Source organism: Quercus robur, chromosome 10, assembly GCF_932294415.1.
Source record: "Quercus robur chromosome 10, dhQueRobu3.1, whole genome shotgun sequence".
In the NCBI taxonomy this organism is placed as follows: domain Eukaryota; kingdom Viridiplantae; phylum Streptophyta; class Magnoliopsida; order Fagales; family Fagaceae; genus Quercus; species Quercus robur.
Window position 1 is genome coordinate 6,115,646 of NC_065543.1, and position 18,314 is coordinate 6,133,959.

The 18,314-nt window shown below is 36.3% G+C and overlaps 3 protein-coding genes across 6 annotated transcripts; 2 read left to right on the forward strand and 1 right to left on the reverse strand.

The window, feature by feature from the left end:
* Nucleotides 1-212: 212 nt before the first annotated feature.
* On the forward strand, nucleotides 213-2,427 carry LOC126701536 (protein WHAT'S THIS FACTOR 1 homolog, chloroplastic). Its single transcript, XM_050399693.1, has one exon. It carries the CDS (start codon nucleotides 518-520, stop codon nucleotides 2,078-2,080), a length of 1,563 nt encoding a protein of 520 aa, XP_050255650.1. The 5' UTR covers nucleotides 213-517; the 3' UTR covers nucleotides 2,081-2,427.
* A 3,902-nt stretch (nucleotides 2,428-6,329) lies between these two features.
* On the forward strand, nucleotides 6,330-9,871 carry LOC126701537 (pentatricopeptide repeat-containing protein At4g01030, mitochondrial). 2 transcript variants are annotated; one of them, XM_050399695.1, is made up of 2 exons: nucleotides 6,867-6,959; nucleotides 7,073-9,871. In XM_050399695.1, the coding sequence occupies exon 2, from the start codon at nucleotides 7,146-7,148 to the stop codon at nucleotides 9,447-9,449; it is 2,304 nt and encodes a 767-aa protein (XP_050255652.1). In that variant the 5' UTR covers nucleotides 6,867-6,959; nucleotides 7,073-7,145; the 3' UTR covers nucleotides 9,450-9,871. The 2 variants fall into 2 exon arrangements, with proteins under 2 accessions (XP_050255651.1, XP_050255652.1); XM_050399694.1 differs by having other exon boundaries at nucleotides 6,330-9,871.
* Nucleotides 9,872-10,542: 671 nt separating this feature from the next.
* On the reverse strand, nucleotides 10,543-16,643 carry LOC126701538 (protein IQ-DOMAIN 13-like). Of its 3 annotated transcripts, XM_050399696.1 has the most exons (7): nucleotides 16,281-16,643; nucleotides 16,097-16,144; nucleotides 14,808-14,905; nucleotides 13,777-14,193; nucleotides 12,924-13,157; nucleotides 12,387-12,515; nucleotides 10,543-11,560 (listed from the first exon to the last, which is right to left on the reverse strand). In XM_050399696.1, exons 3-7 carry the CDS (start codon nucleotides 14,880-14,882, stop codon nucleotides 10,817-10,819), a joined length of 1,599 nt encoding a protein of 532 aa, XP_050255653.1. In that variant the 5' UTR covers nucleotides 14,883-14,905; nucleotides 16,097-16,144; nucleotides 16,281-16,643; the 3' UTR covers nucleotides 10,543-10,816. The 3 variants fall into 3 exon arrangements, with proteins under 3 accessions (XP_050255653.1, XP_050255654.1, XP_050255655.1); XM_050399697.1 differs by lacking the exon at nucleotides 16,097-16,144; XM_050399698.1 differs by lacking the exons at nucleotides 16,097-16,144; nucleotides 16,281-16,643 and adding an exon at nucleotides 15,477-15,536.
* Between the last annotated feature and the right edge of the window lie 1,671 nt (nucleotides 16,644-18,314).

Genomic DNA, 18,314 nt, shown 5'->3' on the forward strand with positions numbered 1-18,314 from the left:
ATAAATAAATAATTATTGTTATTATAATAATTTTATACAGCTTATAGTGTTTGCAAAAAATATCTAAATCTTTTAAATAATTTCTATCTGATTTTTACATTTTTTTTTCTCACTAATATGTACAGTATATATCACCGAGATCACCTCATAAAAATCAATAATAAAAAAAACGATCCACAAACTTGTTAATATTAATTCTCCTACCTCATCTATTTCCGTTGCCCTCACACCCTTCTCAATATTCTCATTCAAAAGGGCTGGAGTCACCACTCACCAGAGCTCTCTCTCTCGGTTTCTCCATCTTGTTCTATTTTCTCTGCTTCTTCTTCATTTTGTTCAACTTGACACTTGTGAAGGGCTCACTCTCCTACTCGCTCGGCTTGGTCTTGCTCCCTTCCCTCGGTGTGCCTCTGTAACTCTCTATTTTCATTTCTGTCCCTCCCCCTGTATTTCTTTTCTTTTTCGATTCCTATAGATTATATATTATTTCTCTTTGTTAGTGTAACTCTGCCTCACAATGAAACCCCAACACTTGCTTTGTTCTCCATCTACTTCCTCACCATTATTTATCTCATACAAATATCCTTTTCTTCAAAACCCCAAACTTTCAGTAAAATCCCATTTCTCCCCATCAGACAGGTCACAGTTTTGGGGCACAAGTTTAGTTTTGCAACAAAGTAGTAATAGTGTTAGTTTGAGTAATCTGAGAAAAACCCCATTTGGACCCGGACCCATTAGAGCTGTTGTGAAGAGAAGAAAAGAGCTTCCTTTTGACAATGTCATACAAAGGGACAAGAAGCTGAAACTAGTGTTGAAGATAAGGAAGATTCTAGTGAGTCAACCTGATAGAATTATGTCTCTTAGAGAGCTAGGTAAGTACAGAAGGGAATTGGGTCTTGACAAGAAGCGACGGTTTATTGCTTTGTTAAGGAAATTCCCTGCGGTGTTCGATATCGAGGAAGAAGGGGTTTTTTCATTGAAATTCAAGTTGACACCTGAAGCTGAAAGGCTTTATTTGGAGGAGGTGAAGATTAGGAACGAGATGGAGGATTTGTTGGTTGTTAAATTGAGGAAATTGTTGATGATGTCGTTGGATAAGCGGATCTTGTTGGAGAAGATTGCCCATTTGAGGACTGATCTTGGGCTGCCATTCGAATTTCGTAACACTATTTGTCATAGGTACCCGCAATACTTCAGGGTTGTTCCGACTGAACGAGGTCCTGCATTGGAATTGACTCATTGGGATCCCGAGCTTGCAGTTTCAGCGGCTGAGTTAACTGAGGAGGAAAATAGAGCTAGAGAACTAGAAGAGAAGAATTTGATTATTGATAGGCCCCCAAGGTTCAAAAGAGTATTGCTACCCAAGGGTCTCAGTCTTTCCAAGGGTGAGATGAGGAGGGTATCTGTGTTTAGAGAAATGCCTTACATATCGCCTTACTCTGATTTCTCAGCACTCAGGTCAGGCACGCCTGAGAAAGAGAAACACGCTTGTGGGGTTATTCATGAGATTTTAAGCCTCACTGTTGAGAAGAGAACTCTTGTGGATCACCTCACTCATTTTCGAGAGGAGTTTAGGTTCTCTCAGCAGCTGAGAGGGATGCTAATAAGGCACCCTGATATGTTTTATGTGTCCTTGAAAGGGGATAGGGATTCAGTTTTCCTCAGGGAAGCATATCGTGATTCTCACTTGATAGAGAAGGATCGTTTGTTGCTAATAAAAGAGAAAATTCGTTCTCTTGTTGCTGTTCCTCGATTTCCAAAAAGGGGTTCTCCCAGAACAGATGAGGAGGGTGGGCCAGAAGGAAATAATGGAAGCAGTGAGGAGGGAGAAGAAGAGTGGTCTGATGTTGATAATTTAATGAGCAATGATGGGTTTGATGATGACAATGACGATGAAGATTATGAAGACAATTGGGGTGATGAAGATGATGATGACATGCCTCCAGATTTCGATGAAGATGGTGAAACTGTGAAGATTGGAGTGAGCAAACCAATTAAACAGGTTGACAACTCAAAAAAAGATGAGGAGAAGGATCTTGTTCCTGTGCTCCCTGATGGTAGGCCAAGAGAACGTTGGTAAATTTTATAGATGGCTGCTTTCTTTTGAAGGCTCCAACCTAGAGACATTCACCAAATGGCCCTTATGCTGTGCTCTTGGACTGACTTACAAGCAGTGTTTATTCTCCTTTACCGCTTCAGAGAAATATGCAATCTACTTTGCAAGGCTCAGCAGCCTGTACCATTGTAAGGCCAGGACTCCTTCCCAACATTTATCGTTCAGGACAATCTTTAATAGGAGCGAAGGCATAAGTTAGTTATCTCATATTATTCTCTGCCTGTATGAAACATATTTAGAGATACTTAATAAGAGCACTGAACTGAAAATTTTGAGCCAATGGTAAGTCTTTGCAGCTGTTTCTAAGTTAATGGTTTATGCTTCTAGAAATATAGTGAAGTAAAACATATCCTTTCTAAGTGCGTAATAAATTTAGCTTGGTATGTACTATTATTCTTCCATCCATTCAATGTGCTGGTCTGAGTTGTTTTTAAAGATTATTCTGCCTATGGAAAGAGTTATGATAAAAAGTGATATGGCAAAACTGGGCTCGGGCATCCAGCTCAACTGGTTGTAAAATTGATGTGAGATGTACTTATATATTAAAAAAAAAAATAATGTGAGACTGTCAAGGTCTTTAGAATTTGATGATTATCTTTGTCCTAAACCCAGCCAACTTTGCATTTTGTTTCTGTCATCAGTAGTATGGAATAAAGGATTATTAGGTTCATTGAATAGAATAGATAATGCTTTGTGGTTTCACATTAGGAGGTGCTTTTAGTTTCAAGTAACCATCCTGGACTTACTGACTTCAGTGAATCAGACTGCTCATAATGTCAAGCCCTGATTTCAATATCCAAGGTCATGCACACATCTTTGATCCTTTGAAGTCTTACTTGGTGGTTGATACTCTGATTATAAGAAAGTGAGGGTATTTCACCACCACCCCCCCCCCCCCCTTCTCTCTCCTCCTATGAGTAAGTTATATACTAAAGCTTTGATTTTTGCTATCTGATATTTGGTTAACTATGAGGTCTCTCTCCAATATGAAACTGCCTGATATGATTGTAGCTTCAAGAACTTTTCAGAAACCCAAGAAATATTATAGCGAGAATAAATTGCTGAGCTTTTTTGGTTCATCAAGTTTTTTTTTTTTTTTTTTTTGGATAACTTTTTTGGTTCATTTGTATGCAAACAAATATAACTAAATTAATCATAGTAATTTACCATTAATTTCTACTTTTCATGCTATATCTACTTGTCTCTACCTACTTTTCTGCTTGCAATACCTTAGCTCAGTTAGTTTTCTTATTTCTTATTTTCGTTGTGCACCATCAAGTTACAATTTAACCTTACCTGTTTTATTGTTGAAGTGTGACTGTATGAGTATGAAGAATGAAAAGATGTTGTCAGGGTCATTGGACTGAAAAACAGTTAGAAGAATGCAAAGATGTTGTTAGATGTTAAATCTGAAGTTTGTTGGAGGATTTCTTTGTTCCCCTATTCTTGTCAGGGTGAAAAACAGTTAGAAAAGAACAAAGGAATGAGTGTCTGCACATATGATGTAGTTTGATTATTAAAAATCCTAATAAATAAGTTGTTATTCTTATGTCTGCCCCCTCCTCCGCTTGTCATTCTCTCTTTTTAATTGAATTATTTAGTTTCTTGAGAAGGTAAGGGGTCAGATGTGGCACAGCTTGCAGTTCCATGCCATTTTCCTACAGCATACAGTGAATTGTTAACAGATTAGTCATCTTCCAGAAGGTTAGGGACTTAGGGATGAGATGCTGAAAATTGTATGATAGGTGGATTTGTTTCTCATGGCATTTGATGAATGATAACACGCTAGCATTAGTTATAATTTTCTTCATGACCTCAAGTATGTGGTGTGAATTGATAACATTTTTAAAGCAAGACCTTTGACATTAGGCAGACTGAAATCTGATAGGTTAGAGAATTTTGCTTGATTAATTGGCTTGGAAATTTGGTTATTAGACTAAAAACTGGTACACATGTTCCAAACTCTTGATATGTTCCTACCAAAGCAGATATTAGGAATTGTTGTTGACAGGCTTGAGGAAGTAAATATTGAATGTTGCCTTTATTATGTGTGCATTTAGACACAAACATATTTTTAAGGATACATTTTAAGTAGGAGAGCGGATTTGAACTCTGGATATCTTTGTTGGAAATACTAGGAAATGTCATTCTTGTGGCAAAACAAACCTCTTTTATTCTATAAGTAGGTATCTAGCTTGCTAACAAGTATGCCAGGCCATTGTGGCCTACAGAAAGGTTCTTGCTTATTCTTGTCAAGTCAGGCAAGCCAAGTCATTGTTCTCCATACAATGATCTTCAAGGCACTGGTTGTTCACACTCCCTCAACGGCTTCCATCTTGGTGAACTCCACATAGGGAAGCGGCAGGCTGGAAGCACTTGTTGGGGGTGGGAATAAGCTGCCCCTTGAATTGAAAGCTCAGTTTATGATCTAACAGTTGCAACTGAGTCACTTTCCCACAATACTTCTTTAAATAAGCAGAAGCTTGAAGTTTTAGGCAGACTGAACAAAATTTGTCATGATTTCTGATGGTTCTAGCCCAAAGATTCAAAGGTATATCACTATCCCTTTAATTTGCTTTGTCAGCTCGACTTCTTGATTGAGCTTCTCAGCCCTTGAAATGCTTCTGTTTAGTGCCAATCTGAACTATTTTGAGGTTACTAATCACAAGATTCATTTGCATATACACCAGATAGATTCTGTTATTGTTACGTATATTTTTCCTTGTTGGAGATTGTCTGCTAAATATAACATCCAAAGTTTGAAACTGCAGTCCTTAATTTTTAAGGGCTACTACATGGTTTGGTAGACTCATGAGCACTCTATAGATGAAAAAAATTGCTCAACCTCGATTCTTCTTCAGCTCCTTCAGAGGCTCATTCAAGATCATCAACCTACCACTCCACTCGTCCACTTTGTTTGCAATCCTATATAAAGTTTTACATAAAATTTTGCTTTCAAAAACTCATGAATCTTTTTTTTTTTTAAAAGGTAGAGTTTCACCTATAGCGTCTGCTCTTGATGATTGCCCAATATCATCAAAATAAGACATTACTTGATTTTTGGTGTAGGCAGAACTAGAATCTCAAATATGTTATTCAACAAATAGAGATTTTATTAGTTGAACTAACTGAAACCCACAAAATACTCATGAATTTAATGATATAATTAGTGACTAATTGAAGTCCCCCACAGAATATATATATATATATATATATATTGTTTTCCAAAAACAAAGCTGCTAAGGTTGTCTTCTCTTCTTTCACACGTGATAAATTTGGAATACTGCTATGTAAATTAATTAGAATGATACTTGAAAAAGGTTGACATGCAGAAATTCAAGTCCAAATTTGTTTCTTTTTTTTTACCAAGAATCTGTGGTTGAGGTTATTGTTCTTTCCCCTTATGGCTATCAATGTTTCTGAAGCCTCATTCAGGTTATTGTATATACTACAGCATTCAGTTATCCTGATTCTCAATGAATTTGCTTTGTTCTTACTCTCTATATAATCTACGATGGTATTAAAGGTGTACATATTTCATATAGACCACATATTAGTAAAAAAAATTCAAAGTCTCTCCTCCAGCCAGACTCAATGATGTTGATCAAGAGCGGCATTCAGAAACAGCAAAATATCATGAAGCTCATCATAGTCTACATTGTGTCCTCCTTACTTAACTAGGGGTCTGTATGGCTTTTAGACTGAGCTACATTATATCAACATTTCCAAGGAATGAGTAAACAGCCTTAGCTATTTCTAAACTGGTTTAGGATGACGGCTTATAAATCTCATCCATTCATTTCATTTATTAGTTACCAAAACAAAAACTAAACTAAACTAAATGTGCTCACGGCCGTGTATAAAAATTTAAAACAGGGAGGCTTATTTTCTTGCTCAGAGGAAGGAAAAAAATAGACATTTTGATTTCGTTTTTGTTTCCGCTTTCTAAATGGATAAAAACATTATGTTTTCCTTTTTGTTGTTGTTGTCGTATGTGTTAATGAAACAGAAGCGGATTGTAATTTGTAACTATTCCAGCTCGGTTCAAGAGCACATTTTTGCTTCTTTTTTTATGAAAAGTGACTTGAGTTAATATCATTTACTTGAGCATGACTATAGTAATACTCTACTTGGTGGGCTCAGGTTTGCTGGAACGGAAGATCTAGATGAATTATAGCTGTGCACCTACCAATCAAGGATGCTAGTGAGTATGAGCCGAAAACATGAAATTATTTCTCTCTCATTGTATGATTCAAACTTGAGACCTCCATGTCTCCGAACAAAGCACGAGGATAATTGTATAAAATATAGTATAAACCTTATCCACAATTATGCTCATATTTATCAAACTTTTCATTCCATCCATCCTTCGCTAACCAAAAATTCCTCTGCTCCCTGCGCGCCATTTCTTCAAAGCTAAAGCTAAGGCTAATCAGCCCAACCAGACTACCTTTGCATTCTTACCAGTTCTCTCAAAAGTCAAACCTCCATGGACAAAATAGCTCCATTTCACCACCTTAACCCTCATATCCTTCAAAACCCAACACTCACTCACAACCACAACCACAACCACAAGCCACATAAAAGCCAGTCCTTCACTTCTCTTGCTCTTGCTCACTCTGTCACAGACACTACTTCTCCGGAAACTCCAATCCTTGCTTCTCTTCCTTCCTCTTCGTGGAAAGTCTCCTCGAGCATGATCAGTGAGATAACATCTCTGAATTCTGTGAAAGCAGTGCATGCCCAGATCATAAAATTGTCTAACAAACCCAGTTGGGATACCATTGGAAAGAGTTTGATCGCATATTACTTAGAATTTGGTGATTTTAAGTCGGCTGCAATGGTAATACTCTTTCTGGGTTTTTCCAGAAACCATCTTATATGGGATTGGAATTCTATTTTGCAAGAGTTTACAAGTTTTGGTGGTGATACTCATGATATTCTTGTGGTTTTCAGAGACTTTTATTGTGGAGGAGTGGTGTTTGATAGTAAAGTTCTGGCCTTGGTTTTAAGAATTTGTGCCAGGTTAATGGATTTGTGGCTTGGAGTGGAGATTCATGCTTGTTTGATCAAGAGGGGCTTTGTCTTGGATTTGTATTTGAACTCTGCACTGATAAACTTTTATGGGAGTTGTTGGAGCATTGAGAGTGCAAATCAAGCGTTTGATGAAATGCCGGATACAGAAGATCCCCTGTGGAATGAGATTATCATGGCAAATTTGAGGAATGAAAGATGGATGGAAGCTCTAGAGTTATTTCGGGATATGAATATGTCAGGTGGGAAAGTCTATGGTGGAACAATTGTGAAAGTACTGCAAACTTGTGTTAAAATGGGAGCTCTCAATGAAGGAAAGCAAATTCATGGGTTTGTTTTACGATGTGGACTTGAATTCAATTTATCAATTTGCAATTCACTGATTAGCATGTACTCCAAAAATGACAGACTTGAACTAGCTAGGATAGTTTTTGAGTCAATGAGAGATCGTAACTTATCTTCATGGAACTCAATTATCTCGGGTTATGCTGGACTTGGTTGTTTGAATGATGCTAGGAATCTTTTTCACGAAATGGAAGTTTCTGGTGTAAGACCAGACATTGTAACTTGGAATTGCCTTTTGTCAGGCCATTCTCTTCATGGCTCATATAAAGAAGTCCTAAACATTTTGCAGAGAATGCAAGGTGTGGGCTTGAGACTGAATTCAGGCTCTATCACCAGTGTTATTAAAGCAGTTATCAAACTGGGCTTCATTAATATGGGGAAAGAAATTCATGGCTATGTGATACGAAATGTGCTTGACAATGATGTATATGTAGGAACTTCATTGTTGGACATGTATGTGAAGAACAATTGCTTAACTAATGCTCGTGTGGTTTTTAACAATATGAAGAACAGAAATATTTTTGCCTGGAATTCATTAATTTCTGGGTATTCCTACAAGGGGCTTTTTGAAGATGCTGAAAAGCTATTGAGCCAAATGAAAAAGGAAGGAATCAAACCCGATTTAGTGACATGGAATTGCCTAGTTTCTGGGTATTCAATGTGGGGTTGCAGTAAGGAAGCTCTGGCTGTGATTCATCGCATCAGAAGTTTTGGATTAACTCCTAATGTTGTATCATGGACTGCTCTGATATCTGGCTGTTCACAGAATGAAAGCTATAGGGACTCTTTTGAGTTTTTCATCCAAATGCTGGAAGAAGGTATCAAACCCAACCCAGCCACCATATCCAGCTTACTTCGAACTTGTGCAGGCCTATCTTTGTTGCAGAAGGGTGAAGAGATACACTGTCTCAGTGTAAAAGATGGTTTCACTGAAGACTTATATGTAGGCACTGCACTTATCGACATGTATAGTAAGTCGGGCAAATTAAAAAATGCCCACAAGGTTTTCAAAAAGATTCAGAACAAAACATTAGCCTCTTGGAATTGCATGATCATGGGGTTTGCCATTTATGGCTTTGGAAGAGAAGTGATTTCGCTATTTGATGAGATGTGTGGAGTGGGTGTCCAACCAGATTCTATAACCTTTACAGCTATCCTCTCTGGTTGCAAGAATGCAGGTCTAGTTGATGAAGGATGGAAATACTTTGATGGTATGAGCATGTATTATAATATAATCCCAACAATTGAGCATTATTCTTGCATGGTAGATCTTCTAGGGAGAGCTGGTTATCTTGATGAAGCACGGGATTTCATTCGAAATATGCCACTAAAGCCAGATGCTACCATTTGGGGTGCTCTTCTTGGATCCTGCAAAATCCATAATAACATTGAGTATGCGGAATTTGCAGCGAAGAAACTATTTGAGTTAGAACCACATAATTCTGCTAATTATGTTCTTATGATGAATTTATATGCCATTTCGAACAGATGGGAGGATGTGAAGCGTGTTAAAGACTTGATGGGTGTTTTAGGGGTAAAGAACCTCCAAGTGTGGAGCTGGATACAAATCGATTGCAAGATTCATTTTTTCTCTGCAGAAGGGAAGCCACATCCCGATGCAGGAGAGATATATTTTGAGTTATATAATTTGGTTTCTGAGATGAAGAAAGTGGGATATGTGCCTGACATCAGCTGTGTATATCAGAACATAGATGAGGTTGAGAAGGATAAGGTGCTGCTTAGTCACACTGAGAAGTTGGCTATTACTTATGGGCTGATGAAGATGAAAAGTAGTACACCAATTAGGGTGATTAAGAACACAAGAATGTGTACTGACTGTCACACTGCTGCAAAATATATGTCTTTGGTACGAAACCATGAGATCATCATCAAAGATGGCATTCGATTTCACCATTTCAGAGTAGGAAAGTGTTCCTGCAATGATTGTTGGTAATAAGGACTGTCAATGGTTTTTGCCTTTCTGAATGCTATGTTGACATCATGTTGAGCTCTTAAATATGATGAATTAGTTGGCTCCAAGCCTCAAGTAGAAGACATATGTTTGTGGGGCAAGGCCAGGAGATCATGGAGGAGAGAAACTGGATGCATCACTGAGTCCATATTCCTCATATAAGAGGTTATCAATGAAGCATGGACGAGGATTCTATCCAATAGGTACACTATATGAACATGTTAATCCACAAGCTTCATTGGCCGGTGTTCATATTTTTGTAATATGTTTTTTTTCGCAAAAAGTGTTGTCCATAATTATCTAAAAGTTAACAGGGGTGAAATTACCTTTTTATTTTTGCCCCCTTTAAAGACTTGTAAGAAATTACCTTATCTATAAAGACTTGTTGCTGAAGATTGTTGTAAGATATTACCTTTTTTTACAAAGACTTGTTGCTCTTTATTATTATTATCTGAAATATATATATATTTTTTAAGGAAAAATGAGAGTTTAAGACTATAGCATCATTTTGTAATTTTCCCTTGAGAGGTAGAGGAAAAAGAAATGCAAGAGAACAAGGTTGTTTAGGTAGTAAAATGTGTACATTTTTGTAGTAAAACGTGTTTTTTAACTAAAAATGGAAAGGTGAGTGACAAAAGCCTAACAAAACATAGTTTAAATGGATAAAGTGCCAAATTACAAACCACAAATAAACAACTTAAATTTGAATTAAACCACAAGTGAATAAGTTGTGATTTGATTTACTTACAATCTATATATAAAGTGTAGTGAGTTCGAGCAAGGAATCAATTTCTTTAAAATTATTGATACGATGCTCCCACAATCATTTCTCCCATATCCCACAGAAACAAGAGCCTTTATTTATACTAGGGTAAGAACTTTTTTATAATTATAGATATTTATGGTTTTATAATTACAGATATTTATAGCCATCTCTTGAACTGAACACCAGCACTCTATAGTATTGACTAATTATTGTTTAATACTCTTAAATGTGAAATATTTCACACAATGTCTACACTTTTACACAAGATGCCACATTTTACATGTGATGATGATGAGTGTAAACACAATGTGAAAAAGTGTGAACACTGTTAGATTTGAAACAATCAAAGCCTTTTGAGATTACAATGAGAGAATTTAGAGATTTTAGCAATCCTAAGAAATTAATGTCATGATACCTTTTAGAAACCCAATCCTATTACATTCAAACCATCATTTCCTATCGTTTCTTTATTATATTACATCAGTATTATATAAATCAAACTATCACCATACACTCAATGAAAATAAACACCACAATGGATTTTTTTTTTTTTTTTAAAAGGTCAAAAATATACCAAAAGAAATCACACAAATCGGTTAAATGGCTTCCTTCCAATCCCAGCAGGTAAAGAAACAGTTGAATCCACACTCAAATTCCCTACAGATTGAAGTGACTGGTCCTTGTCTAACATCGTTTGAGAGCTAGAATCCTTGTTAGAGAACAAGGAGCCTTTGTTCCACTTGAAAGACCCAATGCCTTGTGTCAAAGGGAATGAAAGTCTCCTTTTTGACTCAGTACTGCTTGGAGTCCCTGGAAACCTCTCCTTGGGGTTACTATAAGCTCTTGCTTTGGCTTTGGCTGAAACTGTTGGAACCATGTAGTTTGGAACTGAAAATGGTGGGCAACTCATGAGGCTGTCGTCATCCTTTAGTGGCAGATCAAAGGGTGAATTACTAGCTCCACTAGCTCTTGGTCTTGAATACTTTGACATGCTTGAGCTGTTGGCTAGTGGGTTTCTATGTGGAGGTGGTGTTCGAGCTTGTTTTGCTGATGTGACTATAGTTGATCTTGTCGATTTTGGTGTGGGCGTATCCATACTATCAAAGCCAAAAGGATTTTGCTTGTGGTTGCTTGATTGAGGCCACGGGCTTGGCTTCATTTCTGAAACAGGTCTTGGAGGTGTAATTTGAAAACTCTTCATGGCTTGGCCTTCAGGAGGATTTGCTGGAGGCTGCTGACGTTCCAACCAGTTCCACCACCACGGAAATCCCCCAGATCGGATATCAGCTAGAGGAGTGTTAGTTGATTTAGGAGTGGCTTTCCACAACTGTTGGCATAGAGAAAACAAACATTAAGATATAAAAGTATGCATAACATTGTTGCAATGACTTGGTCTCTTGAGTCTTGAGCTAGTTTTGAGAAACAAGGAAGCTAAATCCTCTGAAGTTGTTCATGGATTAGGCCTGGGTCAATAGATAATTCATGCCCATTGCTAACTATAAAGGTTCGTAAATGGACATTGACGTTTAGAACAGTATTACAACCTTAAGTTTATTCATGAGCAAAGATAACATGTTTCTTGAACTCATTGATTCTGAACAAGAATTGTCAAATAGTGATATAATGTTTGCATTTACAGAGGTACACCTTTTGTGAGATGCAGAAATTTGTTAACTCCCAAGACAAGCTTAAGATTGTTCCGCCACTGTCTTTTGGGTTAACTCTACCATGATAGCCTTCAAGAACCAATAGCACAAATATGCTTCTTAACTCAATGCAGATCTATAGGTACTACATCCTAACAAAAAGATCATAACTATTAATTACCAAAATGATACATGTGCTGGAATCTAGAACATACATGGGAAAGATGGCCTTAAGATGTCACGTAATATGTGAGATGGGGAATGCAAACTATGAAAGAGGGAGAAATGAAAATGAAAAGTTACTAGCGGCATCATGGGAAGCAAAGAAGACCAAATTATTAATTTCAGTACCTACAATGTAATTTAACAAATAACAATAAATGCCAACTAAGGTGAACTTCTTGGTGGACACTGCTGGATTTAATTGAAAAGACAATTATGCAAGGGGAGAACATCTCTCATGATGCAATTGAAGCAAGCAGGACTACATTAACGTAAACAAAGTACCTGGTGTGAATACGCATAGGCCATAGCTCTCTCTCTCTTGATGACTGCCTCAACCTTTTTCTGCAATCTTGTCTCTCTCTCCTCCTTTGTTAGCAAGCTATCATCCCAGTCATCATTACCTGCCTCAGACTGTACCAATGCTCCAATTATGAATGTTACTTCTTGTAAAAGAACTATAAAAAAAAATTCAATAACAGACACCGCACCGAAGTAGAAAATCAAATGATCCTTGGGTCTGTTAGTGAGATTCCAACAGAACAGAGTTCATTTTCATTACACCCAAAATGAAAATCAAAAGATAAGATGCATCAAGCTGTCAACTGGAGAGGCAAAGACCCAAAGCCATGCTTTTATAGCGGGCAGGCCAAGTGGCCAATTATTATAAATATGGCATGTTGAATTATTGTTGAACGTATTGTAACCCAGATTAGAGCCATTGAACATAGTGATCAAATCTTCTATGATGCACCAACATTAGGCCACATAGCTTTAATCAAATTCGCTAATCACACATAGGAAAACTTAAGGGAAACTTACTGCCTGACTCCATTTGCCAAAGGTACTATCCACTTCTTTATCATTCCTGAACTGAGCTTGACGCCTGGCTTGGTTTTCTAACATTTGGATCCTCCGAGACTGAATTTGAGATTGAACCCGCACCAAGAGTTGCATGTACTTCATCGCATTCACCGTCTGGCGCTTCACATTCTGTCCTCTCACCACTCCTTGTAGCCTCACCAGACCCTTTAAAGCTCTAAAGCTTCTCCTTGCCTGCATGACAAGTCCCACATAATGTGAGTTGGCTTATGGTCTAATGCTGATGCAGAGCATGCTCAGTCCCACATTATTTACCTAGAGCTGACATAGATAAGCTTCTATCAATTGATTCCTCATGCAAACCTCAAAGGGTACTGGGCATGTTTGAGACCCCTATATTCAAATTATGGTCAAAATAGCAGTGACATGCCCTGTCTTAAAGTTCAGTTCCACTATCTCAAAATGCTGTGCCTTAAACTTAAGTCTTTTCCAGAAAAATGGACCAACAATTGTGGCCAAAATATGGTACCACATGAAGTGCATGATTCTAGAGAGGCATTAATGATTGCTTTGCTTTTGGACATCTGGGCAAACAATTACCTATGACATCAAGTGTCTCCATAACCTAAAATACATATTTTTATGATATAAATTCATCTGAATTGTCATATGTGGTCCTAGAAATAACTTACTTGACAAAGAAAAATGACTATAAGGGATTAGGCATTCTCCATTCTGTATTGAATCTTACCTTCATATTGTCATATTTTCTTGTTAGATGTGCTGTGACAGCACAAGCCCTTGACTAATTGTCTTTAATAGTATCCAGATATTAAAAGAGATGGGCACTTACCATATAACCTCTATAGGCTGCTTGGATCTTAGTAGCTGAAGCATTGTGGGTTCTTAAAGTTGGTTCTGGTCTGTAGCTAGTCTCCTTGTGATGATGAACAATCCGAGGAGAAGCAGCTCTAGGTGAAGTAGCTCTAGGAGAGGCAACCCTTGGAGAAGCAACCCTAGGAGAGGCAACCCTTGGAGAAGGAGCCCTTGGAGAAGCAACTCTAGGAGGCACAAAAGGTGGCGTTCTCGGTTGCTCAGGAGGAGTGGGAGGCCTAACAGTTAACTTTTGTTGCTCCCTCTCAAAATCCCCAAATATTTTCTCAATGCTGCTCGGCTCCCTAAAGAGGGGAATGAATGAGTTGGTCTCAGCATGCCTTAATTTTCCTAACCCCTTCTTTTTCTTGTCTTTTGTGCTTTTTCTCTCTGGGTCCTGCAACGTTATGGAATAATAATGAAGAGAAGCTATACATCAGATATACTTTTCATGCTGGAAGCAAGTGATCCTTGTTCTCTCAATCCAGAAAAGTACTTTGAAACACTAATTGAACAGCATGAAATTTTAACAAAAATTATTGTTCCAGGGAATATTTGCTAGAAGAGATATTACAACCCGGCGGCTGAATATACAAGGGAAGCAACTCAAAATGAAGAATGACTAGTACTCAAATACTTGGACCACTTTGTACTGTATTGTAAAATTTTAATCATGCATCACCAACAGCCTTTCTTTTTTTTCTTTATTGATCTTTTAAACAGTAACAACAACCAAGCATTAGTCCCAAAATTTTGGACTCGCTATGGATCGCCAACAGGCTAGTTAGGTCGGCTACATGTATTCTTTTCTGCCAATCTACTCAATCCAATGTCATACTCTTTGTTAATCTTTTTGAAATACTACACGATCTATACAAGGGGCAGTTGCTTCTTAATCATAAAATACTTGCACAATTTTAGCCATATTAAATAGAAATAGTTAAAAAATTTCTAAATAATAAACAGTAAGCATTTTTTCAGATGCTTCCCCAGCATAAGATATCAACTTACATTGGCAAGTTTCTCCTTGGAATGGGGTAAAAACACCCTCTTTATTGCAGAAAACCAACTGCCTTTTTTTCCCATGTTCCTAGCATTACTGTCTCTCCCTGTAGAGGAAGATGAAATCAAACCATTCAGTATATGCAGGCCCAAAAACATATGCATGCATCTTCATGAATTTATCTATGTATACATGTATGTAAGTATGTATATATGATTTTAAAATTAGGACATAAATTATATGGCAATAGCATCTTTAGGTGGCTGAAACCAACAAAATAAAATGGCTTCCAGAGAACATCTAGAACAGATGAAATTTGAACTGCTCGTCCAGCTTACTGACACAATCATATAAAAAGTGCAGCATAAAGCTTTCCAAGAACTACACAATTTTAAATAATAATAAAAATGATCCATATTCTGAGGTGCTAAGTATCCTCTTAGCCTAATCAACACGGAAAAACATAGAGATGTGAGATAGCTAGAGTATTTTGAGGTGATTAGAACCTCCTTAGTCTAATCAACAAGGGAAAACAGAATGATACACGATATAAAGATATGGGATGGCTTTCAAGAGACAAATCTAAAGAATTAGCATGACATTTTCAAGGACCTAGTTTAACAATTAACTTGATACAAGATTAGCCATCGACATAAATTTTACACTGAAAAACTTACATTGATTAGCAAGGAGACCACCTCACTGGGCAAAAGATCAGATAAGTAGTAGTTCTTTGAAGAGAGAGAAAAGGAGGAAAAACAAGGTAATTAGCCGGTTGGATTCCAAATTTTGTATTATGTAAGACACCCTTAATAATTTTTTATAAGATATAACACAACCAGACGGTTTAAAACATCAACTTCGTTCAATTGTCAACACTAATTTTATAAACATGACTGCCTCAACAAACACATACTGACAAGCAGAATCATCTACTTAGACAGACAAGAAAGATACCTTTTTTTTTTTTTTTTAATAATTAAGAAAAGGGAACAAATCGTTCACAAGGCTAATTCAGTTTCTCTGCAGAAGAATCATCTCTCTGCAGGAGAACAAAAGCTTTTTACAAGGTGAAGAAAAGAACAATTAAGTATTACAAACATAAATTTCCAAGAATACTTTCAGCCAGGGAAAGAGAGAGAGAGAAATTTTTTTTTAAGGTGCAAAATCAGTTAGTTGTTGATAAAGAAAATTAATTTTAACAGGATAAAGACAATAAATTCTTCAAGTAAACGACATCTGACATTTCAGAGAGCAAAGAGATCCATAAAAACAAGGAATTCAGTAAGAATCTTACCTTAAAACTAACATATGACTTCCAATCTCCATAACAGAAACAACCCACCTTTCAAAAAAATTTTGTTTTTTTTTAATAAATTTCTCCAAAAGATTATATCTTTGAACATTAAATAACATAACTAACATAACCCAAAATTCCATACACAAATATAATTAAGATAAGATCATACATATGTGTGTACCTTAGCTAAACCTTCCAACCTTCAAAGACCCTTCAAAAAGCTGTTTTAAACCAAAAGGAAGAACAAACCAGAGAAGGGTTTCAGTTTCTCTCTCTCTCTCTCTCTCTCTCTAACCTCCCTCAGCCTTCCAATACCACATGTTTCTTTTCCTCATAGCTTTTTAACAGAGTTTTTGTTTTGTTTTGCTTCTCTGTCTTTCTTTTAGCTGTGTAGGTGTATGTGTGTTTTTTTCTCTCTCTATAACTTTGAATCAGGTTCTCTTGCTTGTATGAATTTACTTTTCTTTCCTTTGCTACCTTTCACCTTTTGTAGGATTTATAATTTTATTTTTTCTTTTGGTTTCATAATCATAATGATGAGAAGGAAAGAGAGAGAGAAGGGTGGCCACTTTCTCACTCAATGTGGCCAACTTCAACTAACTTTACTTCAATGGGAAGACTATACTGACAGCAAGTATTCCCCACTTAATTAACGGTTAGGTTTGGTACACTGTTTTCTCTCTCTCTCATTCTTAATTTAATAATAATCTGCTATCCTCTTCATCAATTTTTTTTCTACATAAATATCTTTTAGATGTATAATCCTATGTAGATTCTCATTCTACTCTACGCGCCTGTACAGGTGTGTGTAACAGTGTAAGTCAATATATGTGTGCAATTATTGGAGGTACAAAGATGCATGTGTGTGCGTTTTTAGTATTTCTGACATCAATCAACTAAATTTTAAGGCATTTGAAACATTATAGATTATTAAATTTGTTCAAGTTGAAAGAAAGTAGAAATATGTTGATCCATGCACGTGTGAGAAAAAAAAATGTATGAGGTTTTGGAGAAAGAAACAATTGGAAAATATATCGAGTGTCTTTTAGTAGATTGTGTAATTTGGGGTTCTTTGTTTCACTCTGTTTTTTTAGTGTTATAAAGTATTTTTAATCAGAAAAAAAAAAAAATGGAAAATATATGATGGGTAATGCTAGTGTGAGTTTGGTAAGCCAAAAAAAAAAAAAAATAGTTTTCTTTTGTGTGTGTGGATTTTTTGAGCTATATTGATCACACACCAAAATAAACTTTCTCCCTCTCATTTTCTACCAGGCTTCTTAGCAAATAAATAATTAGCAAAGCTCATCCAAAATCCAAATGCACTTAAGAGTGATACAAATCTTACTCGTCTGGCATCATTTTTTTATTATAAAAAATAACAAGGCTATTTATGATTATGGCAAGTGTAAATGTGTAATGTGCTCCATACATCATATTCAACATGAAAATATATCCAAGTTTCTTATCAAAAAAAAAAAATGGATGAATCAATATAGCATGTTAGAATTCACAATTTTTAACTCTTTTATACATATTAGAAAAGAGTGAAAAAACTAATTAACCCAAGATGTGTGAGATTTGAACAATAAATATAAAATTAGAAATAAAATAAAAGTAAATATACACACTAGGAAATCAATAATACATGGTTGATGGTTCACTCGGATCTAGGGCTACGAAGATAAAATTATTGTACTTTTTATTATGACAACTACAAAATGAGCTAAAGGAATCTTAGACTATGTAGGTTATGGTCTTATTATGATGTTACTATAGTTATGTATTACACATATGCGGCTCACAATGCATTCTCAAATAACCAACACATCATGTCAAATTCCACTCATATCTTATATCATTTTACATTCAATGAAATTTGCAAAATCAAACATTCATTCTTTGCTCATGGAAATTACAAATAGGGGAAAAAAACAGTACTTACAAAATGAATTGCGGTTTTGGCAAATAATTTGCTTGATTGGTTTAAGCCAAATCATTAGAAATTGAGGCTAATTTGTACCAAAAAGGGAAAAAGGGTTGTTTGACGGGGCAGTAGCCATTGACAGAGGAAACAAAAAATGAGGGTTCAGACAAAAATATTCTTAACCAAAGTTCAAGTTGGGTCAAGTCCAAAAATGACACAAGTTGACCCGATCAATCTATTCTGTCTGCAATGACCCAAATATTACAATACCCTACAAAAAGTTTATATCTT